This window comes from Macaca nemestrina, chromosome 5, assembly GCF_043159975.1.
Source record: "Macaca nemestrina isolate mMacNem1 chromosome 5, mMacNem.hap1, whole genome shotgun sequence".
In the NCBI taxonomy this organism is placed as follows: domain Eukaryota; kingdom Metazoa; phylum Chordata; class Mammalia; order Primates; family Cercopithecidae; genus Macaca; species Macaca nemestrina.
The window spans coordinates 159,866,913-159,880,386 of NC_092129.1; the positions used below are offsets into that span (position 1 = coordinate 159,866,913).

Below are 13,474 nucleotides of genomic sequence, written 5' to 3' on the forward strand. Positions count from 1 at the left end.
TATCTTTATATATAATGATTATATATATCATTATGATTTCTTCTTGTTCATCCTCATAAATCTCAGTTTCAAACACTAAACATATTCAAATATGGATTACAATACCATTTAAGAATAATTTTTAGTAATTTTGGTGAGAAAGCAAGAATGGTAGGCATAAATTATGATTATCTTTAACTACTTGAAAGTATCATTAATTATTTGGTAACTTTTAAAATTTGAGAATATTAAATAATTGTAATATTGTTAAACTGAAGTACTGATAAATTGAAACAAGGAAATGCTTTCATTTCAGCTGTCCTAGTTGCAGAAAAGCTAAAAAAACACACAAGCATTTATTTCCTGTTTCAGGAGGGGAAGCAGATTCCTATTTATTAGGAACAATACGGTGATGACATGACTTCCCTACCTCAGCAGCTCTGCTTTCATTTTGAAAGCAATAAAATTCATAAGGGATAAGTGAAAAATAATTGAGGAGTATTTTTATTTTTACTAGAGTGTTTGTTATGGCTTTATTGTGTAATATACACTAAAATGTCTGTTCACGTTCAAAGAAAAAAGATGAGAGCTGAATTTAGGTGTAGTGTGCATTCAAGCATTGAATTTGATCCTTCACTTAGTAATTGAATGAGAGCAGTATTGTATCAAATTTATCCTTGCTTTTTAGTTTGTTAGCAAATGGCTTCTGCTACAGAGGTTTTTAGGGCAGGGTAAGACTTAAAAAAAAATAGAATTCCTTTCCTCTGGAAGATGCGTGGGTGTCTGGGATTGGTGGTAGTGTTTTGCACCTTGCAGGAGAATGAGTAAGAGAAGTATTAACACTTAGGGAAAGAAAACAAAAGGCAGGAGGCTCAAAGGAGGGTTTTCTGACCACTATCTTTTTAGCAGGAGGAGCAGAGGGTATCTGAAAGGCCTGTTTTTGCCCAGCAGGTATCTACAGGACTCAGAAAGCGGATCTGGGGTGGCCACTGCAGATACTCTCTCCAGAACAGTGGTTCCCAACATTTCTGGCACCAGGGACCAGTTTCGTGGAAGACAGTTTATTCAGGGGTGTGGGGGGATGGTTCCGGGATGAAACTGTTCCACCTTAGATCATGAGGTATTAGTTAGACTCTCATAAGGAGTGTGTAACCTAGATCCCTCGCATGTGCAGTTCACAATAGGGTTCGTGCTCCTATGAGAATCTAATGCTGCTGCTCCTCTGATGGGAGGGTGGAGCTCAGGTGGCAGTTCTTGCTCACCTGCCACTCACCTCCTGCTATACAGCCCAGTTGCTAACAGGCCACAGAGCACTTCCAGTCCGTGCCCCTGGGAGTTGGGGACCCCTGCGCTAGCGCATAATTTCTGGACACATGTTGTATCATTTTCCTATGGCTGTTGTGACAAATCACCACAAACATGGTGCCTTAAAACAACACCGATTTATTATCTTACAGTTCTGCAGGTTAGAATTCCAAAATGGGCCTTACTGGGTTAAAATCAAGCTTTCATCAGGGCTGTGTGCCTTCTGGAGGCTCTAGGCAAGAATTCAAATCCATGTTTTTTCCAGTTTCTATGGGCTGCCTGCATTCCTTGGCTTGTGGCCTTTCTATCTTCAAAGCCACCAATGGCAGCTCAAGTCTTGTTTGCATTGTATCAGTCCCACTCTGGGCCTCCTTCCTCTTTTTCACTCCCAAGGACCCTTGCGATTATATTGAGTTCACATGAATAACCCAGGATTCTCTTCCCATCTCAAGGTCAGCTGCTTAGCAACCTTAATTCTATCTGCAACCGTAATTCCTCTTTGCCGTGTCATGTAACATGCTCACAGTTTTTTAGGAGCAGGATGTGGACATCTTTGCGGGGTTGGGGCAGATATTATTCTACCTACCACTAGTAACATAATTTGTTGATCCCTGTGTAGGTTGTACCTCAGTCTGTCTTCTTTCTCTTCAGTTCCCTTTGTTCCCCTCTCTACTCTCCATCCAAATGCTATACGGCCAAGTGTGGCCAGATTGGGGCAAAACCCTGTAAGAACATGAAGAATTAATGCACTGGGCTAGTGGCTAAGTTGTTGGCTCCTTACATTCTACTTCAATACAGCAAATATATTTCAGTGCACACTCTTCCTTCTTTCAGCAAATACCTTCTGAGTGTCTTCTATGTGCTGAGCACTGCTAAGTGCTGGGGATGGAACAGTGAAAAATATGGACAAACTGCCTGATGTCTTGGAGCTTGCACTTGGGTGGAAACTGACAAACACAGTAAGTGCAAGGCAGAGAATTAAACCAGGGCACTATGAATGAATGAGTGGCTACTGGAATTGTAACAAGGAGGGTTTCCTGAGATCTGACTGACAGTATGAAAATGGAGAAAGAACTTTTTAGGCAGAGACTCTGTGAAGAACAAAGCCATGAGGTAGGAAAGAGTTTTCTAGTGAGGAACAGAATGAAAGTCAGTGGAACTTAAGTTTAATGTGCAAGGAAAAAGATACAAAATGCAGTTTGAGGAGGAGTTAAGTGCCAGATCACATCTCTGTAAGCCATGGTAAGGAACTTGGATTCCATATGTGATGGAACAATGTTGGAGAGTTTCTAAGCTGTGGAATTAATTAAACACTTTAAAAATAATCTATTAAGAGCACTTGGCTATTGTATGGAGGATGATTATGAGATAGCAAGAGTGGAAGAAGAGGGACACTAGTTTGTAAGCTGTTGTAATAGCCCATCCAACAGATGATGATGATGAGACCAAGTTGGGAGTGGAGATAGAAATAAATGAATTTATTTGAGATACATTTTAAAAGGAGATTGAATTGAGAAGACTTGACAATGGAATGAATATAGAAACTGAGGTCAGGAAGGAAATAAAGATAATTCCGAGGTTTGGGGATTGAGAAGTGGTGCCATTTCCTGGGTTGGGGAATCTGGGGGATGAGCAGTTTAGGGTGGGAAAACAGAGTTCTGTTTTGACCACATTAAGGTCAAGGTGCCTATTGGACATCCAAGGTGAAGTGTCAGGTTAGGCAGTTAGATAGATATATATGTTTTGGGATCTATAAAGAGGTTGAGGCGGAAGATACATATTAGAGAGTCATTAGCACATTGATGGTATTCAAATGAGATTAATCTAGAAAGTGTGTAGATAGATAGAGAAGCTGATCCATGATGCAGCTCTGAGGTGGGCCAATACTTAGAAGTTGAACAGAGGAGGAAGAATTGGCCAAGGAGAGTGAGGAGAAGCTTCTGGTAAAACCTGGAGAGTGAATGAAGACACACACACACACACACACACACACACACACACACACACACACACATACACACCCTGAGATCGGCTACATTAAAAGCTGCTGAAAGATCAAGTAAATGAGAGAATAAGTATTGTCATAACGACGGCCATTGATAATTTTGACAAGAATAATCTCTTTGGGGGCTGTTATAGAAGATGGATTAGAAAGAGCCGGGGGAAGTGTGGGGGTGAGGATGAGACCACCACTCCAGACAGCACCAGGTGCTCTGCATTCCAAGATGATGTGCCATCCCATTATTACTTTTCCCCAGGAGCCCAGTTTTTCTACCTAAACTTACTTTTATATGATACACAGGCATTCTGTTCTTATACTTGCTGTGTACAATTAGCTTTAGAGGAAGCAAAATTGCTAAAACTCAAGACGTTTCATGAGCAGTTGAAAATTATACTAATGCTCAGTAAAAGGGGACTCAGAAGAACTCTTGAATGTGTGCAAACCTATTATTGGCACACCAAAAAGTTCACAGGTGGGCAGTGTGTGGCAAAAAGGATCACTTAACCTGTTGACATTAGTATGAAGTAACACTAACTTCCTGTTTTTATGAAAATCCTAAGTGACACTAAAACTGCTTCTGTGTCTCACTGGGGACAAAACAGCTCAGCCGTAGGTGCCACTCACCCTTCATGAGTCGTGGTTAGAATAGCTGATGTTGCCGTAGCAATAACTAGACAACCATGGCACATAATAACGCTGTCATGGTCTAAATCCACAAATTTACTGTGCAAGTTTAAATTAGTAGTAATAAAGGGAATATGGTAAGGTTTTAAAGTGCTCAAATAATGTTGCCCTTGATAACAAAGGTAATGCTTTTGCAGATTTCTCATGGAATCTATCCTTGCAAGCAGGTGTTTTAAATTTTCAATGTTTTATCTTTGACTTCGTCCATGAAATGTGTCTTCAGTTGCTTTTTACGATGGCATTGACAGAGGGGAAACATATTCTTACTATATATTTGGATTCTTTTCCATTGCAGTTTGGCCTTGTTGGCAATTCTTTGGTGTCAAATGATTTTAATTTTCTGATTTAAGGCCTAATTTACTTTTGAGTATTCACATTGGCCCACGGATCTTGGCCCTGAATGAAGTGTACACGCATACAGATTCTATTACAAATAATACTTGTAGACAATGCCAAACATTTGGTGTTTATATAATGCTTTGTATTGTTATTTCAGTTTAAAGAACATGTCAAAACCTGTTATGAGGCTGACATTGTGCTAGGCACAGGACAACAATTGTGGTCTATGCCTAAAGGAGCTTGTGGTCTAGCAGGGAAGGGGGCAGAATTGGTAAAAGAAATAGATTAAAGTAAGTGTGATCATGAATAAATGCAGTATGTGGGAGAAAAAAGTAGTGCAGAGAGGTTGGGTGTGGTGGCTCATGCCTGTAATCCCAGCACTTTGGGAGGTTAGACGGGTGTATCACCTGAGGTCGGAGTTCGAGACCAGCCTAACCAACACAGAGAAACCCTTGTCTCTACTAAAAATACAAAGTTAGCCAGGTGTGGTGGCGCATGCCTGTAATCCCAGCTACTCGGGAGGCTGAGGCAGTAGAATGGCGTGAACCTAGGAGGCAGAGCTTGCAGTGAGCCGAGATCGCGCCGCTCCACTCCAGTCTGGTCAACAAAGCCAGACTCTGTCTCAAAAAAAAACAAAAAAAACAAAAAAAAAACGTAGTGCTGTTGGTTGTGTTTGGTTGTGGAGTTGCAGGATAAGATCAGAGGAGATTTTCATGAAGACACTGACAGTTGAGTAAGATATGAGCCATAAGGCTCCCCATGGGCTGCCACCCAGGGACAGGGTAGAAGTGGCAAACTTGACATGGAGGGCATAGGGTGAGACATGAAAAAGCATCGCGGGTCTGTCACCTACAAGTTCTTTGGTCCCAACTGCACATGGGCTGTGAATGAAATCACTCCATTTGATGAAAATGATGTAAATCAAGGTGAAATTGAGGGGAAGTCAATGGAGTTGAAGAGTCGGGGTATTCAAGGCTGCAGAGTGGCTCATCACATGGTGCTGAAGTTACTCAGATGGTGACATACAGGGTTGGTCAGATTTCCTTTAAAATGAAGTAGAAGAGGAATTCAAAGAAGAGGTTGAGGATTCATTTGAATTAATTGTATCAAAATCAGGATGCCAGTATGCCCAGGAGATAATTTTGAAGGAGAATTTAATACTGAGCAGGGTGAGTGAGGACACATGGGCTGTAGGGGGCGCATAGAGCCCGAGGGGAATCAATGTGTGAGAAACACATTAAATCAGGACTTGTCTTTTGTCTTATATTTAATAAATATTAACTGAGGACTTATTGTGTGCAGTGTACCATGCTTATTCTTGGAAAACAAACTCCTAAGATAGGAAAGGAGCTGCAGGGTATGAATATGGAAGAGTGAACAGCTCATGTCTCTGTGATGGTCTCTCTCCATGAGATACTAAACCCTCAACAACAGCCCTTTCATATTTTCCAGAGTGACTATTATGCAGTAGATCTTAGTGCATATTTACCCATCAATCAGATGAATAGTATCTATTCATTCAAAATTCCTATTTTGCATTATTCATGATTGTCCATTAATTAAAGCATGGTACCACAACATGCAGCTATTTATTATGTTTTCAAGTAACATTTAGTGGCATAAGAAATGCTCATGATACGGTTTTAAAGTAAGAAATGATTTTTAAAATTATATGTACAATAAAATCCCAGTTTTATGAGAGTGTGTGTGTGTGTGTGAGAGAGAGAGAGAGAGAGAGATGAGAGAGAGAGAGATTGAGGGAGGGAAGGAAAGAATTGTCAAAATATTAGTGATGGCTGTCTCTGGGTCATGAGATTAAACATATTTATTTTTTCATCTTCCAAGTTTTCTAAAATGCATATAAACAATTTATAATAAAAAATACTATTTAAAATATTTTTTCTCTAAAAATTAATATTCTGCCTTTAATTTTATATAACATTTATGGTAAAAATGAAAATTCTAGTAGGCCTATCACAAAGGCCTTTCTAGCTGTTCTGCCTTTTTTTGATCACTGTTTATTCTTATGAATTCCTTTCTGATCTTCATTTCTTGCTCTGTGCTGTAAATGGCAGTGGCTTAAACATTTTGGTTCACTGATAAACACATCCTCCCTCCCACACCTGAGGCAACCATTTAAAAAAAGTGTTTGTGTTCTCTCTTTGTGTCACTGTGCACAGCGTTGAGCTTTGCTGATTTGTCTCTTTGCTGTTTATATCCTTATGGTTGTCATTTTCCATTCCAGTGCCCTTTCAATTTTATTTTATTTGTTATTATCGATTGTATTCTCCTTTTCTGGCAAAATGCTTATTCTAAAACACATCTGCAAACCATTCATAGCTCTGCTTGGATACAGTTAAACATTTCATTGAATGTGAGTATTAAGACTATATTCCTTTGGCATCTATAGGCCTCTCTTTGTAGTCTCTTGGTAAGCAAGTGCAACATTTGGACACAAAATGTCATCCAAAAAGTCATGTGCATAGGTCATAACTGTAGTCTACTGAGTTTAGCATCTGACTATGATGGTTGTTTTTCAAGCTAATTTCAGAAGGTAGAAATGAATGTCAAACATACCTATTTTTCTTCACTCTTTTCCTCCTTTCCTCTTTCCTTCCTTCCTTCTTTTCCTTTATTCCTTCCTCTCCTTCATTCCTTCCTCACTGGGCTGTATATTTTCAGCTTCCATAAAACTCTGCTTATCACCCTTCCTCATCATTCACCTTATTGGAGGTGTGTTTATCTCTGTCTCCTCATTGGAAGCAACTCGAGAGAACAGTCCATGTCTTATTCATATTTTAGGCTGTCTCCTGGGTTCACATCATGCCTTGCATATAATTGGTCCTCAACAAGTGTAAAAATATATTTTACATTTAATTAAGAGTGACTTCATAGCTTTGGCAATACGAAAGATTATTATATAAAAATAGGTTAAATAATTATGCTCAGGGAAACAGGTTTCCATTAGAGAAATAGAGGGGATTTTAAGACAAAAGATAAAAATATATTTTCTAGACTGTAGGGGTAATCAAATATTGTAATAGATTACCAGGGAAGGAGGTAAAATCTCCATCCCTGGAGAGCCTTAAAAATTGGACAGAGAAAACATCTGTGAGAATGGCCAAAGCACAAACCTGTCTTGAGGCAAGTAGATAGACAGAATGACAAATGGTTCTGTGATTCTTTGATTACTTGGCCTGAAGAAGAGAAGGCTGAGGGGAGACATTAAAACTACTTCAAATATGGAAAACAGCTATTATTGCTTTCCAGAGGAAAGCAAGTTGAAGGAGCTTAACCTAAAGTCAGAGATTGAGTTTACATTTTATAGTTAAGGATTTAAAGTCAGAGGTTGTGAAAATCTTTTGGAGATCTGCAAAATAAATGATATTGATTTTTTGGTGAGATCTGGAAAGTCAACTCTATGACTCGGCTGCAGTAAAAACATTTTTTACAATACTCTGAATAGAAAGAATTATTCCAATACATTATATTGAGTGCATAGCATTCTCTTGGGAAAGGTAAATTTCTAAAAGTAGTATTTTAAAGCACCAAGCATTTTCACTGTTTTGTGGATAGGAAGGGAGAACTGTGATGATAGTTGAGAATTTCTTCTCATCTCAATGCCTATACAAAGGGCTATGTTAGTAAATCAGTTGCCAAAGGGTGAACAGGAGCTTCGACAGAGCTTTACCCTGCTGGGTCAGCCTTGTTTTGACCACTGAATGTTTTCTCAATGAAAATGTGGAACAACTGGGGGTGGCATGGTGGTGGTGGGTTGGGGGGGGGCACAAAAATACTATCAACTAAAAAGGGAACCCAAATATCTATTAAAAATAAGTATTTGATTGTCATTTCATCATTCAGCCACACGATGTCACAATTGGATTTTGATTTTTCACTGTGTGTTTGTCTCAATAGATGAAGGCATTTTCAAAGCTGGAGCAGAGAGGTCTGAAACACGGGGGGCAGCAGAAGTCCAAGAAGATGAAGATACTCAGGTTGAGGTTCCAGTCGATCAGGTAATCTCCGTGTCTTAAAAAATATATATAAGCCAATTATACTGGTTTTTTTCAAGTTTTGTGTTATCTCCTTCACACTGTTTCTATATCTGTATGAATGAGACCCTCTAAGGTGCTATGTGGCTGATCAATCTTAAAAACATAAAAAAAACCCTCCCATTCTTTCTCCTCATTTAGACCAAGTGTTTTTAAATACAGAAAATGGTATATCCTTAATAGCATTGAAGAGCAAGATGGGATGGGATTAGATATGAGATAAAGAGTGATAAAGTTTGATACAAAAGAGTATTGGTTTGGAATTTTCATCTGGAAAAAAAAGTCCTTACCCACTTAGAAAGGCATTTTTTTTTTTTTAATTATACTTTAAGTTCTGGGATACATGTGCAGAATGTGCAGGTTTGTTACATAGGTATACACATGCCATGGTGGTTTGCTGCACCCATCAACACGTCATCTATGTTAGATATTTCTCCTAATGGTGTCCCTCCCCTGTCCCCCCCACTCCCTGACAGGTCCCAGTGTGTGATGTTCCCCTCCCCGTAACCATGTGTTTTCATTGTTCAACTCCCACTTATGAGTGAGAATGTGCAGTGTTTGGTTTTCTGTTCCTGTGTTAGTTTGCTGAAAATGATGGTTTCCAACTTCATTCATGTCCCTACAAAAGACATGAACTAATCCTTTTTTATGGCTACATAGTATTCCATGGTGTATATGTTCCACATTTTCTTTATTCAGTCTACCATTGATGGGCATTTGGGTTGGTTCCAAGTCTTTGCTATTGTGAATAGTGCTGCAGTACACATATGTGTGCATGTGTCTTTATAGTAGATTGATTTATTATCCTTTGGGTATATATCCAGTAATGAGATTGCTGGGTCAAATGATATTTCTGGTTCTAGATCCTTGAGGGATTGCCACACTGTCTTCCACAATGGTTGAGCTAATTTACACTCCCACCAACCGTGTAAAAGTGTTCCTATTTTTCCACATCCTCTCCAGCATCTGTTGTTTCCTGACTTTTTAATGATTGCCATTCTAAATGGCATGAGATGGTATCTCATTGCAGTTTTGATTTACATTTCTCTAATGACCAGTGATGATGAGCTTTTTTTCATATGTTTATTGGCCACATAAATGTCATCTTTTGAGAAGTATCTGTTCATATCCTTTGCCCACTTTTTGATGGGATTTTTTTTTCTTGCAATTTTTTAAAAGTTCCTTGTAGATTCTGGATTATTAGCCCTGTCAGATGGATGGATTGCAAAAATCGTCTCCCAATCTGTAGGTTTCTTGTTCACTCTGCTGATAGTTTCTTTTTCTGTGCAGAAGCTCTTTAGCTTAATTAGATCCCATTTGTCAATTTTGGCTTTTGTTGCCATTGCTTTTGGTGTTTTATTCATATGAAGTCTTTGCCCATGCCTATGTCCTGAATGATATTGCCTAGGTTTTCTTCTAGGGTTTTTATGGTTTTAGGTCTTACGTTTAAGTCTTTAATCCATCTTGAGTTAATTTTTGCATAAGGTGTAAGAAAGGGGTCCAGTTCCAGTTTTCTGCATATGGCTAGCCAGTTTTCCCAACACCATTTATTACATAGGGAATCCTTTCCCCGTTGCTTTTGTCAGGTTTATCAAAGTTCAGATGGATGTAGATGTGTGGCATTATTTCTGAGGACTCTGTTCTGGTCAGTTAGTCTATATATCTGTTTTGGTACCAGTACTGTGCTGTTTTGGTTACTGTAGCCTTGTAGTATAGTTTGAAGTCAGGTAGCATGATGCCTCCAGCTTTGTTCTTTTTGCTTAGAATTATCTTGGCTATATGGGCTCTTTTTTGGTCCCATGTGAACTTTAAAGTAGTTTTTTTCCAATTTTGTGAAGAAAATCAATGGTAGCTTGATGGGGATGGCATTGATTCTATAAATTACCTTAGGCAGTATGGCCATTTTCACGATATTGATTCTTCCTATCCACAAGCATGGAATGCTTTTTCCATTTGTTTGTGTCCTCTCTTATTTGCTTGAGTAGTGGTTTGTCCTTCCCCTTGAAGAGGTCCTTCACATCCCTTGTAAGTTGTATCCCTAAGTATTTTATTCTCACTGTAGCAATTGTGAATGGGAGTTCACTCATGATTTGGCTCTCTGTTTGTCTATTACTGGTGTATAGGAATGCTTGTGATTTTTGCACATTGATTTTGTATCCTGAGACTTTGCTGAAGTTACTTATCAGCTTAAGGAGATTTTGGGCTGAGATCATGGGGTTTTCTAAATATACAATCATGTCATCCAGAAAGAGACAATTTGACTTCCTCTCTTCTATTTCTATTTGAATACCCTCTCTTTCTCTTGTGTGATTGCCCTGGCCAGAACTTCTAATACTATGTTAAATAGGAGTGATGAGAGAGGAGATCCTTGACTTGTCCAGGTTTTCAAAGGGAATGCTTCCAGCTTTTGCCATTCACTATGATATTGGCTGTGGGTTTGTCTTAAATAGCTCTTATTATTTTGAGATATGTTCCATCAATACCTCATTTATTGAGAGTTTTTAGCATGAAGGGGTGTTGAATTTTATCAAAGGCCTTTTCTGCATCTATTGAGATAATCATGTGGTTTTTGTCATTGGTTCTGTTTATGTGATGGATTACGTTTATTGATTTGCATATGTTGAACCAGGCTTGCATCCCAGGGATGAAGCCGACTTGATCGTGGCTGATAAGCTTTTTGATGTGCTGCTGGATTTGGTTTGCCAGTATTTTATTGAGGATTTTGGCATCAATGTTGATCAGGTATATTGGCCTGAAATTTTCTTTTTCTGTTTTGTCTGCCAGGTTTTGGTATCAGGATGATGCTGGCCTCTTGAAATGAACTAGGGAGGAGTCCCTTTTTTTCTATTGTTTAGAATAGTTTCAGAAGGAATGGTACCAGCTCCTGTTTGTACTTCTGGTCAAATTCAGCTGTGAATCTGTCTGGTTCTGGGTTTTTTTTGGTTGGTAGGCTATTACTGCCTCAATTTCAGAATTTGTTATCAGTCTATTCAGGGATTTGACTTCTTCCTGGTTTAGTCTTGAGAGAGTGTATGTGTCCAGGAATTTATCCATTTCTTCTAGATTTTCTAGTTTATTTGCATAGACATGTTTATAGTATTCTCTGATGATAGTTTGTATTTCTGTTGGATCAGTGGCGGTCTCCCCTTTATCAATTTTTGTTGCACCTATTTGATTCTTCTCTCTTTTCTTATTTATTAGTCTGGCTAGTGGTCTATTTTGTTAATCTTTTCAAAAAACCAGCTCCTGGATGCATTTATTTTTTGAAGGGTTTTTCGTGTCTCTATCTCCTTCAGTTCTGCTCTGATCTTAGTTATTTCTTGTCTTTTGCTAGCTTTTGAATTTGTTTGCTCTTGCTTCTCTAGTTCTTTTAATTGTGATGTTAGGATGTCGATTTTAGATCTTTGCCACTTTCTCCTGTGGGCATGTAGTGCTATAAATTTCCCTCTAAACACTGCGTTAGCTGTGTGCCAAAGATTCTGGTACATTGTATCTTTGTTCTCATTGGTTTCAAAGAGCTTATTTATTTCTGCCTTAATTTCGTTATTTACCCAGTAGTCACTCAGGAGCAGGTTGTTCAGTTTCCGTGTAGGTGTGTGGTTTTTAGTGAGTTTCTTAATTTTGAGTTCTAATTTGATTGTACTGTGGTGTGAGAGACTGTTTATTATGATTTCCGTTCTTTTGCATTTGCTGAGGAGTGTTTTACTTCCAATTATGTGGTCAAGTTTAGAATAAGTGTGATGTAGTGCTGAGAAGAATGTATATTCTGTTGATTTGGGGTGGAGAGTTCTGTTCGTGTCTATTAGGTCGGCTTGGTCCGGAGCTGAGTTCAAATGCTGAATATCCTTGTTAATTTTCTGTTTTGTTGATCTGTCTAATATTGACAGTGGGGTGTTAAAGTCTCCCACTATTATTGTGTGGGAGTCTAAGTCTTTTTGTAGGTCTCTTAAGAACTTGCTGTATGAATCTTGGTGCTCCTGTATTGGGTGCATATATATTTAGGATAGTTAGCTCTCCTTGTTGCATTGATCCCTTTACCATTATGTAATGGCCTTCTTTGTCTTTTTTGTTCTTTGTTAAAGTCTATTTTATCAGAGAGTAGAATTGCAACCCCTGCCTTTTTTTGTTCTTTCCATTTGCTTGGTAAATATTCTTCCATCCCTTTATTTTGAGCCTATGTGTGTCTTTGCACATGAGATGAGGCTCCTGAATACAGCACACTGATGGGTCTTGACTCTTTATCCAATTGGCAATCTGTGTCTTTTAATTGGGGCATTTAGCCCGTTTACATTTAAGGTTAATATTGTTATGTGTGAATTCGATCCTGTCATTATGATGCTAGCTGGTTATTTTGCCTGTTAGTTGATGCAGTTTCTTCTTAGTGTTGATGGTCTTTACAATTTGGTATGTTTTTCAGTGGCTGGTACTGGTTTTTCTTTCCCATATTTAGTGCTTCCTTCAGGAGCTCTTGTAAGGCAGGCCTGGTGGTGACAAAATCTCTCAGCATTTACTTGTCTGTAAAGGATTTTATTTCTCCTTCATTTATGAAGCTTAGTTTGGCTGGATATGAAAATCTGGGTTGAAAATTCTTTTCTTTAAGAATGTTGAATATTGCCCCCACTCTCTTCTGGCTTGTAGGGTTTCTGCGGAGAGATCCACTGCTAGTCTGATGGGCTTTCCATTGTGGGTCACTTGACCTTTCTCTCTGGCTGCCCTTAACATTTTTTCCTTCATTTTAACTTTGGTGAATCTGATGATTATGTGTTTCGGGGTTGCTCTTCTCGAGGAGTATCTTTGTGGTGTTCTCTGTATTTCCTGAATTTGAATGTTGGCCTGTCTTGCTAGGTTCGGGAAGTTCTCCTGGATGATATCCTGAAGAGTGTTTTCTAACTTGGTTTCATTCTCCCCGTCACTTTTAGGGACCCCAATCAATTGTAGGTTTGGTCTTTTCACATAGTCCCATATTTTCTGGAGATTTTGTTTGTTCTTTTTCATTATTTTTTCTTTTTCATTAAGGCATAAATTGTCTTCATGCCTTATTTCAGTAAGTTGATCTTCAATCGCTGATTGATCAATTCACCTATTGATACTTGTGTATGTTTCACTTGAT

At 38.6% G+C, this 13,474-nt stretch overlaps 1 protein-coding gene across 6 annotated transcripts in view; it reads left to right on the forward strand.

The window, feature by feature from the left end:
* The window catches only part of LOC105482535 (doublecortin domain containing 2), a 195,422-nt gene that overhangs the window by 151,103 nt on the left and 30,845 nt on the right, over positions 1 to 13,474 (forward strand). For all 6 annotated transcript variants that reach the window (XM_011742665.2, XM_011742666.2, XM_071097534.1 and 3 more), the window contains exon 9: positions 8,228 to 8,328. In XM_011742665.2, the coding sequence (XP_011740967.2) occupies positions 8,228 to 8,328 (101 nt within the window). The remainder of the gene's footprint in view (positions 1 to 8,227; positions 8,329 to 13,474) is intronic.